This window comes from Bemisia tabaci, chromosome 6 (assembly GCF_918797505.1).
Source record: "Bemisia tabaci chromosome 6, PGI_BMITA_v3".
In the NCBI taxonomy this organism is placed as follows: Eukaryota; Metazoa; Arthropoda; class Insecta; order Hemiptera; family Aleyrodidae; genus Bemisia; species Bemisia tabaci.
The window spans coordinates 21,537,352-21,553,911 of record NC_092798.1 but is presented as its reverse complement, the minus strand read 5'-3'; the positions used below and the strand labels follow the sequence as shown (position 1 = coordinate 21,553,911).

General features: G+C 38.8%; 1 protein-coding gene across 2 annotated transcripts in view; it reads left to right on the top strand.

The window, feature by feature from the left end:
* The first annotated feature begins 12,507 nt into the window (after positions 1-12,507).
* The window catches only part of Lim1 (LIM homeobox 1), a 106,304-nt gene continuing 102,251 nt past the window's right edge, over positions 12,508-16,560 (top strand). Inside the window, exon 1 of one of the 2 annotated variants that reach the window (XM_019056784.2) lies at positions 12,508-12,794. In XM_019056784.2, coding sequence (XP_018912329.2) covers positions 12,791-12,794 — 4 coding nt within the window. In that variant the 5' untranslated portion in view covers positions 12,508-12,790. Of the gene's footprint in view, positions 13,328-16,560 lie in introns of both variants that reach the window. The other variant, XM_019056793.2, reaches the window with a different exon arrangement.

Genomic DNA, 16,560 nt, shown 5'->3' with positions numbered 1-16,560 from the left:
CTCCATTATTGTTTCTTTTATGAACCAAGAACATCATCGTGTTCAGTCAACTCGGGTAGTTTCTTTTTAAATCAAACTTCTTCAAATTTTAGACACTTGCGAATTCTCCATTGTTCGATCGCGACCATCAAGTCGTCCTCAAAAGTGCAGTAGACACACCTTAAACTCCACGTCGGAGAATTTGAGGGTTACCCTGTATATTTAGTGCTCTGCGCATCAACTCTTACTTGATTAATACGACTTTTCGCGCCCTCGACGGTAGATTTATTTGGTTGGAGCGCGCCTAACCGCGTCACCGCTCCTCACAAGCCGGAACTCTGTCCGAAAATTCACACGCCGCTCGCGCTCTCCTCGCTATAACACTCTATCACCCTCACGCTCGAGACGCGATGCGCTACGACCCCTTTTCTGTCCAGAGTAGGTGATGAAGGATAGTCACCTTGCGGATAAATCGCTCAGTTGGGATGGGGGTGGATAGGTCAGTTTCAAAAATCATGCAGACGTGTACTGAAAAAAAAAAATCCCGGCGTATTTACTAAGAAAAGGGTAAAATTACCAAGAATTCAGGGTTCTATTTGATCCCAGTTTTTTCCTGGTAAAATTACCATTTATGCAATTGGTATTTTACCGAGAAATCTCGGTAAAATTATTGAGCTTTCTCGGTAATTTTACTGCACTTTGGTGAAAACGCCAATATTTTTTATCGACTGTGGTAGAATTACCGAGATAAAATGGCAAAGTTACCGGAAATTGATTACCAATGAAAGTGGTATTCTTACCTGACAAAAACAGTAAAAATACCGGTTTTTAGGTAAGCTTACCAGTCTGTCTTGGTAAAATTACCAATAATTGGTAAAAAAAAGTGAGATGGTAAAGGTACCAACGGACCTTGGTAAAAACGCCGAGAATTTTTTTCAGTGTGCTCAGTAACTTTAGGAATGAATGGGATAGACTGCATTAACTGTTTACTTTGAAAGTCACTTAATAAAGTCATATTTAAAAATTAAAATAAATGGACCCAAAATGCGTATACATCAAAGCGATTTTTCAATGAGGGTCATTAGCTGACTGAATAATGTGCGCATGATTTTACTAAGAACAATGGGAGTACATTTTGCAATAAGGACCTTCAATTTCTGGCTTATTGTAAGGACACAAAAGTCTGTAAGGAAACTGATGGTACATACTTTGTTTTTAAACTGAGCCAGGAATTGTACTTCATTATTGCAAAATGCAGTCCAATTTGCGTTGCGCCACGTGGATTGTTTTGACTGAGCGACGGCGATTGATTCGCCTTCAATTTTGCTGCATAGGCAACATACCTACTACGGATCGTCAATAATTATCTATTCGAAAAAAATACGCTGGTCTCGCACCACAAACTTTGACAGGCTCCATTGACCATTTACAGATTTTACAGATCTCATTTACAGAAGTATTCCACTTCTGGTTCTCCTTCAATGTTAGCCACATAGGCAACAAACAGACCAGGGAGCGTTAATTCGATAAAATGGTACTCCAAGCTCCATGGCTCATGCAATATCTCCATGAGCAATTGATTGAGCCTATGAACGATATTGTGAATCAATCGTTGGATGTGGTCCTCGATGTTATGTCTCTTTTTTAAATTTTTAGCCAAAAAAAGGACGATAGCCCTTCGCATGAGAATTAAGGCTTATTCAAAACCAATTTTAAACAATTGCCAAGATTCAGAGAAATGAAAGAAGAATCCTGTTTTGAAAAATAACATCGCATTCGAGACTGTTATCAATTTCTGTACCGAATGGAATGTTTGTTCCAAACGGGATTCTACTTTCGTTTCTCCGAATTTTGCCAATTTTCCGCTTCGAATAATTATTTAGGCTCACAGGGCCGGATTTAGGGGGTGGCAAATGTTGTAATTTCTCCAAATGTAGGTACAGTGGACTCTCGATAATTCGAAATTGAAGGGAATCGTTTTTTCTTCGAATTAGCGAGGTTTCGAAATAAAAAGAGTTCGAATTAAAGAGATTCCATGTAGAAAAATTTCGAATTAGAGAGGTTCGAATTATAGAAGGAAGGCGCCATCTGAATTCGAATTATAGAGGGGCAAATGGACGGATTTACGCCAAAAGGTCTTTAGGTCAAAGGTCAAGCTCTTTCAGACACCCAGGTACATAAACAGTTGACTTCGAATTGTAGAGGGAATGTACCGTCTTATTTCGAATTATAGAGGGAGAGCCGTACTTACCTCCCAAATTTTGAATTACAGAGAGAATTTTCGTCGCAATTTCGAATTATAGAGGGCCACGCCACTTTAAAAATTTCGAATTAACGAATGGAGAAAAATACATTGATTTCCTTCGAACTATCGAGAGATTTTCAAGGGAAACAGACTTTCCTTCGAATTAACGAGGTTTTCGAATTATCGAGGTTCGAATTATAGAGAGTCCACTGTATCAAGAAAAAAATCTTATTCCGAAAAAAAATTACAAATGAGAAAAGGCGAAAAAATCTCTCATTTCCTGAGAGTTAAAGTATGGTAATTTCTAATTTGTTCGTCTTTCAGTGATACAAGAGACAGCACCTTTCATTAGTCTAGTTGAGAGAGAAACCAAACACGCAATTTGGCCTGGAGCGGTGCGGCGAAAAGAGCAATGATGACGAGGACTTGAGATGAAAAGGAGAAGCCCTATCAACGCACCGGTCAGCATGAAACACATATTAGCTCCTACAAGACTCCATGAATACTTCACGCATTGCGTCAAACGTAGTGCGGTCAGTGGTCAGCAGCGGTTGGCGTGAAACTCTCAGTGCCTTCAAGACTGCATGAATACTTCACGCATTGCGTCAAAAACAGTGCGGTCTCTCGGTCAGCAGCGGTCAGCGTGAAACGCATAGCGCCTACAAGACTGTAGGGATACTTCACGCATTGCGCCAAACACAATGCGGTTGGCGCGGTGGCGGAAATTAAAATCATTAGACCACATTCATGTTTATTCTTATTCATAATTTTTTCGTTCTTTTCTGATAAATGAAAGGTATCGTCCACACAGAGATATGTCTACGGAACTTAATTTTCGCGCAAAGTTCCGTGAACTTTAGCTAGTGTTGACAAGGCTTTCACAAAAAATGTGCCCAACGCGAGTAAACGCGTCTTATATGTACCCCTCCTCCTCCGGCACGTTCACTTGATGGTTTGTATGGATGTTTCAAAACGAATGAGAAGGGGCGGCAAAATACAGGCGGTTCATGGGCGGCAAGAAGGTAAATCCAGCCCTGTAGGCTCATGCGCAGGCTGAGCTATCGTCATTTTTTTCGGCTAAAAATTCAAAAACTCTAGATTTCTGACATTATCGATGCGATAGATCGCACGCCGGTTTTGACCTTGTCAGACAGCTTGACGAATCACCTTAATACAATTTGGTCATCCTCTCGGCTGAATCCAGTCCAAGCGACACAGACACAGAGTTATGGAATTCACAGAATGCACAAAAATATTTCCTCCGTCTCGGACAGCATAGAATCTGACCGAAACATCAGTCACAAAACCGACGCGGAATCCTCATCAAATGACGCCAGCGTTAATTTTATCGAAGTCGTGTGGACAGGAGCCTTCGCGGTGAGGTTGCCCCAAATTGAGCATGCATGGAGCAGCCGCAAATATCAAAACAGTCTCCACGCCGCACACTGGATCTAGTTAATTAGAGAGGTCGGACACGAATTTTTGACAAAAACTGCAATTTTCGATGCTCTTTTCGTCACATTTTAAAGTTTAAGGGGTGCTTTTAGAAGAAAATTTTACGAGGAAACGAATGGAACCACTTTTAGAACCTCAAAATTGTGTATTAACGGAGTTATAAGCGTTTAAAGTTTCCAAATTTTCACTGATAAAAAAAAACCTATCGGTTCAAGAGTGCAGTTTCTTGTCGCCGATTTGAGAGTCTGGACTCTTGTTTCAAGCGGATTTTGAATCGAATCAATGCAAAATCCGCTTGAAACAAGAGTTCAAGACTCTTAAATCCGGCGACAAGAAACTGCACTCTTAAGTCAATGCACCGCGGCATTGGTCCAAGAGGTTTTTTTACCAGTGTTGTCCGACCTCTCCTATTAACTCGATCCACTGTGCGCCGTCAAGCGCCACAGCCGCCGAGATTTCTGCACGAGAGACGAAGGGGCGAGGCTACAAAAAAGCAAACTCCGAGATTAATCCCGGGCCGAGGCAAATGTGACATTAATTGGTCGGAGTTGTCAACACAGAGGAGCGGATGAAAAAAGGTGGTAATTAATAGCAATAGTGCGGGGGAGAGGTTATGTTAGAGATGAGCACGGAGCAATGAGACTCGGCGACGCAAGTCGAAAACTGGTTCCGGGCCATTGACGACCACTTCCGCTTCCAAACTTCCAAAGACCTCGCTCCCAGAACTTCACTCCGCTGCAACACCTTTAATTATTATTTATTTCCTCATTACCGCCATTGAACGTGATAAACATTCACCTCTTCCCTTCTTCCGCTGGCAGATTTTGAGTGAAATTTCGCACGCTGCCAAGTCAGACACGGTGAGATTCTTCAGCTTGGTTTTAGGGGTTTTCCAGTACAATTGATGGGCTTGGAGGGCAAGGTGCATAAATGCATTTTTTTCTGTCTCAAGAAATACGCACTGGAAAAAAAAATACATTGGATCCAGAGTCTAGACTCTTGAAAACATTGACAAGAAAAAATACTCTTGATTCAATTGGATTTTTGCTTGAATCAAAAGGAAATCCGCTTAAATTAAGAGGCTTATTTCTTGATTTAAGCTAGATTCTGATTGAATCAAGAGTGATTTTTCTTGTCGATGTTTTTAAGAGTCTGGACTCTAGATCCAATGTGTTTTTTTTTCCAGTGCGTGTTTTAAGTATCGAAATTACTCGGATTCTCAAGGCGGAAAGAAAGTTCAAACTGATTGTTTGATGCTAAAAATTGAAATTTAGGAGCGAATTTTTCACAGAATATACATTAAAACCAGCTTTACTTGAAATCATTAATATCTTCATTTTTTCAAAAGCTGCACTTATGCACTTTGTCCTCCAAGCCCCTCAATAATTGTCATTTCCATTGCACCAATGCAAGGCTGGTGGACCATTAAACGTTAGGAATATGAAGGAAGGAACTGCTTGTGGGGAACACGGGAGGGGGGGGGGGTGGACCTTGTGTTAATCTTATCCACGGTAAAATTTTATGAAAATATACCATAGAAATTTAAAATTAAGAGAGGTTTTTAACTGTCATCAGAAACGGTTCAATCCGTTAAAATCGACGGAATAAATGCAACCTTCTTTTCAAAAAAAATTGTCCAGACCGTCTGTTTTACAGTAAATATCGCAGAAAATTCCTCACTGAGACTTCGGTATTAAAAAAATACAAATTGCTTCTGAAGAGGTGATGCGTCAGTGATCTCTTCATCCCCTTCAAATCTCCAACGTTTGGAATTTTTTGACCGCAGATCTTGATAAAGAGAATTTCGAGGTATAGAGATTAAAGGAATGATATGAATAAGAATACAACATAATCTACATAAGTCAAAACTGAATGAGTTTTTAAAGTATTTGATTTGCTTTCAGAATGTAGTCATTATACTATAGTTTTCAACTCTTTAATTTTTGTTTATTTTTTATTTCTCGAGTGTCCTAAAATTTAAGGCGAGAGATCGTCGATAGCTTATTTAAATTATGTCTTGAATGTCTTGCATTATTTCAAGGTTTCAGTGAATTTTTCAAAAATCTTTCAAAAATCAAATGATTACTGGTTTCTCAAATACTAGGCATCAGTTTGTTCAAACGGTTGTTCAACGGTTGTTCAACGGTTGTTGAGGCTTTGATACAGGGAAACTTTTCATATCAACAAAAGTATTACTTCTCGTTGTTATCATTATTATTCATTCGTATTTTACGCATCTTGAATAATTTAAAAGTGTTTTCTTCTTCCTCCAAGAACGACTAGGGCCATAGCCCTCTTTGTCAGGCCACCCAGTGCCAAGCAAAATAAATTATAAAAATATTAAAAATCTAAAAATCTAAAAATTATTAAAAAGAAAGGACCCATCAAATCAGTAAAAACATCAATAAAATCTGAAAAATGTAGATCCCAAAATTTTCCTTGAGAATACGTGGCAACATCACATTCACGTCTTGGTTGCAGTCTCAAAATTTGCTCCATCATCCGGCGCCAACATTTGCACCTCGCTATTTCGGTCCTGGGTTATTGTTGCGGTTTTCATCCCTACCTCGCTGCTATAACCTATTTCAGGATACCATTGTTCCTCTACGATGGAGGCAGCACTTATTATTTCCGTTTTCTACTGTTGGTCTATTTTAAATGGAGGGAGCAGCAAATGAGAAGGGAATGAACCACACATGAGGTACTACAGGTCAAGCGCTAGAAGGTCTCTGTTGAAACCATTAATTTCAAAATCATCATTATCCCCCTTCAAAATTCATCAATTTTTAAAATCCCTCCAGAATCCTAGAAAACACCATCTAAACACCTCTTTGATTATTAACGAACGTTCACTGGAAAAAAAAAACACATTGGATCTAGAGTCCAGACTCTTGAAAACATTGACAAGAAAAAATACTCTTGATTCAATCAGATTTTTCCTTAAATCAAAAAGAAATCCGCTCAAATTAAGAGGCTTGGTTCTTGATTTAAGCAAAAATCCGATTGAATCAAGAGTATTTTTTCTTGTCGATGTTTTTAAGATAGTCTGGGCTCTAGATCCAATGTGTTTTTTTCCAGTGTTTTGTCAAAAATTAGTTTTTGAAGCCATCTCTCAAAGACTCGCTTTTATTCAACATCAATTTCATGTGCACTTTTTTGTCCCTCTACTTTAGGCGGAAAAAAGCTCAATATAATTACTCAGACCGCGATTGAATTTGTAAAAAAAAAAAAAAAAAAAAAAAAAAAAACTTACGTCTAAATTGAGCAACGAAAATGAATTTTCTATAGTCTGATTGAACTTTCAGATGCTCTGAAGAACTAAAATTGTGCTAAAACATTCATATTTTCAAGTATTTTTTAGTGCTCTCGGTCATTCAATTTGTAGATTTTCTGAGAAAGAGTTCTTGTTTTATATACTAATTGGTTGCAGGGAGCCATTGTGTTGGAAAATCAAATTATAGGAGCCGTACAAACGTAGGTTTTCTTCTCTATCAACTGTATGATTCCTTAATGCTATCTCCACTGCAATTCGGCATCATAAAATGTAACTATTATAAATTTTACTAACATGTACACAATAGTCTTTTAAAATATCTTGGCCGCGGATGAAAACGAAAAATGTGTACCTGCTCGTAAGTATATTTCGACGGTGAAACTACCATACCACGTATCTCGGTTTGCGACGTCGCAGACTTCCTGTCATACTTTATTTTTTAAATGAAAAACTACTTAACATCCAGTCTTGAAAATTTCTGTGATTTTTCCTCTTTGTACGGAGGAAATTCCGTGAAAATTTCAAGGAATGATATTGATTTGGTCTACTTCAAAAAAATAAAATGTGAGCGTAGATTTTTAAACACCGCAAACGAGATACGTGGTTTGGTAGTTTCACCGTTGATTTGCTGTCGATATAGTCAACTTAATAACTATTTATTCATCTCTGATGGTGCTGACGCGGTAAAAAAAGAAATAACGTATTAAGGAATACTTTCTCTCTAATTTCACAACTCATAAACGTACTAAAGTATGCGTTCATATTGATTATTTTTAAATTCTTAACTTTTTGGAAATTATACTCACAAGCATATAGTCACATATGGTGATGGCACATACTATTTGTGACGGTGGCGTGGCATGCTTTCCATTATCCCGATCGATCTACCATTTAAATCTATGGAAAAGGATCGATAAACAGGGTGTTTGCAACGAACACCTTAATAATCGATTCTTCATCTTAGCTGCAAATGGGGAAATATCGATAATCGATCATTCACGCTTCGCCACTGATTTCTGGAAATCTCTCGATGAGTTGAAATTATCATAAATTTCCATCAAAAGACTCTCATTTGTTTTTGAAGATTTTATTTTTGATTACACTCAAGAAATAATCAAGTTCATTTAATTCAATAAATGCCCAGGTGTAGTTGATGACCGGCATTCAACACTGCCGTATAAAGGTAAAACACCTTATGAACTTTCGAATTTTGCCAAATTTTCTGAGACAAAAGAACACTTTCTGAAGGAAATAAAAAACATCCGTCTTCAATTTAAAGGCTTTCAGATTAAATTGTGTATGAAATTCCCGAATATTTGGAATAGATAAATTCACAACTTTTCCTTAAAACTTGTACCTAGTTTATTGAATGCAATTTGGCGACGTCCAAACGTTCATACGGCGTTTTTCTGCACCACGGCAGAGCAGCATCCCATATTGTTGCTGCTGGAATGTCCATTGTTGCACCTTGTTGTCGGAAGCAACTATTCGAGCGTAGCGGCAGTGCTAGGAGGTATCTGTGAAATTGAAGGCGATTTGAACGACTGATTCCGTTGGGCAAGTTTTCAAACCTTCTGCGCGTCGCGCGCCGCAGTCAGTCATCAAGTACCTTAAACCTCTATGTCAAAAGCATAATACTTAACCTTCACGTCTTTTCTTGCCTTCCAGCTCCTCTGAAATCAGAATTAACTTCTCACCTGACACAAATTTTATGATTTTATAGCCGAGAGGCGAGCAAAAGTAGGTACTTCAATTGGAACAAACCATTATAAATCTGGTTTAATTCGACATTTTTGAGCGTGTCTGTCCCAATTGTTTTGCCTAGCATTCTTCTAGGCTCCAGTGCAAATTATTTAATTTCGAGGATTTGTGGAACATGGACCTTTTGTCCTTTTGGCAGTCACACAAAAATTTTAAAACTAGGAAACGCATATCAATGGCTAAAGTCGAAAATAAGCTAGCTCAATCGAATTTTTTAAAATATCCGGTTGTGTTTTGGTTTTTTTGGAGATAAGGAAAAAGAAAATAAGGGAAAACCGACAAAAATATCCCTTTGAAAATTTCAGAAAGTATCTTTGAGTAGGTGAAGGAAATTCACAGACAATATTAATGCATAATGTTTATTGATTTCCTTGAGGACATCATCATTGAAACAAAATCATGAGGAATTTTGAAGAGTAGTTTGGTCTCATAAAAAAATTGCGGAGCGCTAAATATTTGCAACGTTGCAATTTGACCTGTATTTCTCCATTTTCATCAATGATTGATGTTGCTGTTGCCACTCATTGTTTATGGCTTTCCTTCTCTGAGACTATAAATCGTTGCCCCTCTGACGTAAGGTCGCATCTAGATTTCCATATGAGCCCTGTTTCAAATGTAAATTCATGCCTATTGGGGCTCATGCGGGAACCGAGTTACGCCCTTACGCCTAGCGACGAAACACGATAGGTATAATTCTGCATGTTATTGTTGAGATGACATTAAGACTTATCAGCTTGGAGTTTTACCTGCAATCGTCAATTTCTCACTACGCTCCGCTGAAATTTCTTTTCATTTAATGAGTCTAACAATTTCTTTAAGCACAGAATCTTGAGGTAATTGTGCGTAGTAATTTTGAATTACTTTGGGGCTACGACCCCTGACCGCTTCGCAGTTCAATCGACCCCGAGGCGCTTTGCACCTCAGATGTTATGCGTTATGATTTTATATTATAGAAAATGATATTTGATTCGGCATTTAAGTATGTAACTGCCTTATACGCAGGCCCGCCACATCCCATCTCGGGCCCTGCTACCAGTTTTAAGGCCCGGGCCCCCAATCCGGAGGGGGTCTGGGGGCCTCCCCCGGGATATTTTTAAAATTTTAAATCTACTTAGACGCATCTTGAAGCTCCCATAACGGAGATTTTCTATCAGTTTCTGCAGAATAATAATCACGCCTTTTTCTTTTACTTTTAGCACAAAATACTTTCGGATCGTTGCATTCAAAACATCTGATTTTTTTTTTGGGGGGGGGGGGGGGCAGAGGATACTATTTTCAATTCTAGGGGGGTCCAAGCCCTCCTGGACTCCCCTTTCGTACGTATACGGCAAGAAAGTTGAGTCATTAAAGTCGAGGATGCCCAGACTGGAAACTCTTAGCATCCAACGACGGAAGAAAATGAAACGCATATTACTAAAAATATCAATCTATGTACTAAAAATTTTGAAAACAGATAGAAATCTTTAAAGAAGTAAGAAAAATTCTACAGTGCCCAACTTGTTTTTGAAAATGTATTCACCTTTTGCGAAATTTTTAGGGTACATTTTTCACTTTTCCTTGAGACAAGGGTTACATGTGAATTCGTAGTGGTTTTTCACCAGAGGCATAGGCCCCGGAACCAGGGACCCAGTATCTCCCCCCCCCCCCTTATGGCGGGCCTGCTTATACGGTAGATTATTTTTTTACTGGGGGTGACTGAAAAATGCCTCAAAAGGAGGGCGGGAGGGGGAGTGAGGTGGCTTTTCGAGGGAGGAGGAAGGATGAAGAAAAATGGAAAAGAGCTTCACGTAATTTAAAGAAAATTCTAAGATTTACAATCCTAATTTGATATTCCTGTTCATTTTATATCTGCACGAGCGTTTTATTGCTTTTGCTGGAAACAAAGCTCAGTTCTTGATGCCTGAAAATATCAACGGGCGCAAATGAAAAGTATTTTGAAAAAATTCTTGTAAGCCAAAAGTTACTTTCCAATAGCGACTAGCCCCCGGGTTGTTACGTTGGATACCGAGCAGGTTATTGAATAGATTACCGTTTATACTCGATCATACCAACCAGATATACCTGTTATTTCGAACACGTGAACCAATTATACCAGCTCAAATCGGTGAACCGTTTTCATCCAATCATTATGTTTGTATTGAACCTGTAACAGGATTTAAATCACGTCAAACAGAATTTTGTATAAGGTAGTTAAAAATACATTTTAAAAAAGAGTATGAGAATTACTAAGGTAATTTTGAACAGAGACTTCTATGTGCTGAAATAGCTAATTTTTTTAAGTAATAAAATGATTCTAGCTTATCGCATGTAGAAGGAATTCGTAAACTTTGCCAGAGATTTTTTTTTTTTTGTTTTTCAGCGTGATTAAAAAATAAAATTATGAAGGTTCACCAAAATTGTTTGATAACTGCAACATACAATTAAAAATAAACGCTGTGCGTGAGGGTGTATTTCCTGACAGGAAAAGTTAATCCAAAAGAAATAGAAATATCGAGACATGCATCAGTACTGAAAAGTGCATGGGTCTATCATTCAAAATGTAACAAAACATCAAAAATCCATCGGAAATGGCGCCAGTCGCTGCAAAGCGAAGAAGAAGAACTAGAAAAGGTATGAAACTTCAAAAAAAATATGAGGTACAAAAAAATCGAAAGGAGGGGGGAGGGGATGGTGAGCGTATCTCAGTTTATAGTAGGGTCCCTGTGAAGGACAAGAAAACAGCGAAATCAAATGCACTTTTAACCGGAGCGCGAAGAAGAAAAAACTGCCCGTAAAGAAGAAAAAGAAAAAAAAAAGGTATGAAACTTCAACAAAAAAAAAAAAAAAAATAATAATAATAATAATAAGAAGTACAAAAAATTGGAAGAAAGGAAGAGGGGACAGTAAACGTATCTCAGTTTTGCAGGGTCTCTGTGAAGGACAAGAAAATAGTGAAATCAAATGCATTTTAAACCGGAGCGCGAAGAAAAAGAAAAAAGCTGCCCGTAGAGAAGAAGAAAAAGTGGGAGACGAAGAAGAAGGCAAAAACTGCACGCGTAGAGATACGGGTTGAGTCATGGCTGACAGATAAGATGTTAATGTAACCAAACATCAAAAATCCATCGAAGATGGCGCCAGCCGCTGCAAAACGAAGAAGAATAAACATAAAAGGTACGAAATTTTTTTTTAAAAAAAAAAATAAGTACAAAGAAATTGTAAGAAGGGGGGGGGGGGCAGTGAGCGTATCTCAGTTTATAGTGGGGTCTCTGTGAAGGACAAGGAAACAGCGAAATCAAATGCACTTTAAACCGGAGCGCGAAGAATAAGAACAAAGCTGCCCGCAAAGAAGAAGAAAAAGTTGAAGATGAAGAAGAAGAAGAAAAAAAAGAAGAAAAAAACTACACGCGTAGAGATACGGGTTGAGTCATGGCTGACGGAGAAGGAAGCGGACAAGCTGGCGACCGCGGGTCCAAGAAGCGAAGCGCGCGGTGAAGGAGCCGCGAGCCGCGAGTAGCAAGTCGCTAGTGGATGTTCCAAGCACGGAGCACAAATCACATGCACAGGCACGAAGCGCAGCGACGAGGGGTGCGGGGGCACTGGGCAGAGCCGCCGCGCTCACAACGAGATTCGCCCGTCTCTGGAGCCGGTCGCTTCCCGTGACGTCGGATAGGGCGTCCGAAAATCGAACACCATTCGTTACCATAGTAATCGCGGGGCGGGGCCTCCGCACCGCGCTCACCAATCGCGCGCCTCCCCGCCCGGACCTGCGCGCCAATCCGGCCGCGGAACCAGGTTTCGGCCTCCTCGGAGCCTGAGCACGCCAGCAGTCGAACCTAAACCACGGCCGTGCTACGTGTACCCTCGCCGCCGCGTTGTCCGCTCTTATCACTCATCCAATCCTCCCTTATCAGTGAACTCTTATCTTATCTCGCGCGCATGGATTTTCGCGTAGTGGTGTGTGATTTTGGAAGTGACACTGTGTGATGCCCCGCGAGAGCACGGCTTGCCGCGAGTGACGTCATCGGTGATGGCCCCAGGGCCAAAGCACAAGGATAACCTCAACAGTGAAGTGCACGCGATTCTTAAGGGTTCATAGAATGTGTAAGACAATTTTTTGAATTTCACAGTTCTTTCCACCTCTTTGTTTGTTGTTTTTTATATTTTTTTACAATTTGTTTTTGCTGTTTGTTGATTTATTTTGGTCCGGGGGTAGTTTTGATTGGTCGGGCTAGGGAGTGGACGGTGGTGGTAGTGAAGTGCGCGAGCGTTCGCGCAGATTCGTGTGGATCTCGATCGTCCCGTGTTCTAGGAGTGTTCGGATGGTGAGCTCGTAGTCGAGACAGACATCACAACGGCGATCCAACCCGAAGGCGACCAGCCTCCTTATGGTAGGCGCAGACCTGCAGCCGACGTACTGCAACCCACCGTTGCAAATTCATTCGGTCTGCAATATTTTCCTGAAGACCTTTCCGCGTCCACCGGAGAGTTGGATCCTCTCGAAATTCGGTTGAGGTCCTCCGGGGTCCAGGGGGTCCTCCCCCCCTCCAACCGCCTCCCGGCCAATAACCACCCCATTGTAAGAAACTCGTCTTGCTGTTCACTGCCCCTGCCGGTGACCCAGGCTCACAATATAGGTGAGTAATACTCGTCTTACCTACCCCTTTCAACCTCCTTCACCGAATCACTGGAAAAAAAACACACATTGGATCTAGAGTCCAGACTCTTAAAAACATCGACAAGAGAAAATACTCTTGATTCAATCAGATTTAAGCTTACCTCAATCAAGAACCAAGACCAAGAGAGAATTTGAGCGGATTTCCTTTTGATTTAAGCTTAAATCTGATTGAATCAAGAGTATTTTTTCATGTCAATGGTTTCAAGAGTCTGGACTCTAGATCCAATGTGGTTTTTTTTTTCAGTGAAAAAAAGAATGCAGATTTAACATTCTTGGTATAAATAAGTGAGCGACAACTCACGAAACGCTGAATTAACCGCCACATCAATTGGTTTTACAACTTGATATTGCTAAAGCAACTGCTGTGGTGGTTAATTTAGCGTTTTGTGAGTTGGCGCACACTTCTTTACATCCAGAATTCCAGAATGTTAAATCAGCATCCTTTTTTTTGGTGTTACTCGATGCGATTGGCCATTCACGCGGGTTTTTTCTCATCATGAGCGCTGGTCACCCCCACTAGGCAAATCACCACGTGGTTTTCGGTTTAAAAAAACTGAATTTACTAGGACTATAGGTTTTATTCGTTTTGTTGGACATCTTAGATCTAACAGTGCTCGCGATCGTAAGGTCCCAGACTTTCAGTATTATTCTTCACGCTAAATATGATGGTCATTTACAACGTAATATCCGGGGGAAAAAAGTGTTACGGGTCGACCCCTAAAATTGTGGCACTGCCCCAATTTGTTGGACAATATGGACATTTCCACTTAATTTTGGTAGTACCGCAATTCAAGTTGGGGTAGTGCCGTAACATTTGGGTTCGTAACCTAATTTATTGGGGTACCACCACAATGAATTGGAAATGTCCAAGTTGAGACTTGCCCTATCTCTATTTTCCCGTGTATTCATCATCAGGTTTACAGATACACACCCGCTTTGTCAGAGACGATCGTATTTTAGATGAAACCTATTTTAACTTAAAGTTTGGGACTTCAATGAAGTGAGAACTATCAGAATAGTAGTTACGCCACCTTTAAAGAAAAAAAGCTTCGCGGTTAAATGAATACATTGGTCCGCTTGACCCCCTAAGTTTGTAGCCTACAGTAGGTTTCAACGCGTAGGTTTACACCTGAAGTCTAAAGTTGGAATTTACCGAAAAGTTGTACCGAAAGTTGGTAGTAACACCCAGCCGTGAGCAAGCAATCCGGTCGATTCAATTTTGCATTGACCATTTTGAGAAAAGGGGTGTAAAATATATATAAAAAAAAAAGTGTAATGGAAGTCGCGTTATAATTGTAATATCAAATTTGTATGAACATATTGGCTTTTTCCCATTTTTTTTTATATTTCTAAAAAAAAAGAAGTTTTTCCCAGTCCATAAATATGAAATAACAATATTGAAAATTTGGACAGCGAATAAAGCTCCTGCATTAACCCCTCATTTTTGGGATAGGTGCTGGTGTCAGCTTAGATTATTTCTGAATTTCTATCGAGTATCGTAAAATATCACTGGGTATGTGCATAGTCTCATAAGATGTATTTACATTTTTTATATATACATCAATAACTATACTCGCATAGGTTCAAATATAGTGACCATTCATCCCATACTTCTCGGTATCATTGCTGCACTTCTATTACAATATTATAATGAATACCATACATGAAATATACATTATTCAATTTTCATTTAATGTATCAAATCTCATCTTAAAATTTGAAAAAAATATGAAAGGAAGGAAAGGGAAATAAAAAAAACGCATACACCAGAAAATAATTTAAAATATTTGCTTTATTACTTAGAAACAGCTCTCGATCATAAAATGTTTTAATAATTGCTTCTTCGCCATTGCGAAGAACTGGAAAAGTAAGTATGAACGCAGAGGAACGCATATGAGAATTTTAGGAACACACTTTTTTATGTGCTAGTACACTTTTTCTTTTTAAAAGACTAGACCAGAGAATGACATGAATACATAATGCATGTAGAGGCACTTAAGCGGATGTTCAGTTTTTTACTATAAACAAGGAAAACATAAATTAGAGAGTTTCAACTTTTTTGTGAAATAGAGCGACATTTAATTCTACCGTTCACGTTTTCCTTTAGAGTTCGTTTCATTATTATTTTTTTTAAAAATACAAATGTAAACGTTTTTTTTGTTTTATATCCAATTCACCAAAAGTCATTCAGACCATAGGAATGAAATGGTTTGTCCGCAGTTGAACAATATTATAAATGTGCCCGATAAAAAAATAAAAAAAAATTAGAGGAAAAAAAACTTGTATAATAAGCGTAACTCGCGTAACTATTAACAAATGAAAAAATAAAGGAAATTACAAATGAAATAAATGAACGATCTAAAATAATTTTAAGACACGAAGACGCGCGTTTATTCAAAATTTAAAAAGGATGTTTTCACAGGTTGCCATATTTTTGAATTTTTGCAAAAGTATCTGCAAGAAAACGTAACTTAAAAATAAACAACTGAACGAAAAAAAAATTGCAGGATACACGAATAAATTAACGATCAAATTACATAAATTGAAATTTTTAGGACTAAAAATTACACAATTATCACAGAGTTACCTGTTAAATTAGTTCGAGAATAGGCGAAAGAATAAAACTAAAATTATTATAAATAAACGAAAAGTAGGCGAAGAACTTGCTTCTGAAAGGTGTTAAAATCATCTGAGTCTGAACTCTTTAGCTGAGAGTTGTAGAATATGCATCGGGGGCATGCCAGATAATTTGAATCTCAAAAGGCAGGAAAATCTTTCTACTTCAACTTCCTTTTAAGGGATTTACACTGATCAAAAATCTATTTGAAAAACGGAATCATCGAATATAAATTATCCGTGACGTATTCAAGGGTCTAATGAAATCTGTCTCACATATGAATTACCTATTTATTTCTCTAACTGAATCCTGGGTGCGTTTGAAAATACTTGTCCCGATAATCCGTGTTGCCCCGCAAAGTGCATGAATAGCTCAGTTGTTAAAATTTTTAAGAGTAAAACATCAATTATTTTTGCCCTTGTGTTTCCAGACAGGCTTAAACGGTTTTCCCTTGAGATATCACAAGTCCAAGTTCCTTTATTGGTACAAATTGATTTTAAACGATTGATTTTTCCCAATATCAATAGAAGATAAACCCTCCAATGACATCCTTCCACCACGTGTTGTCAGACTCT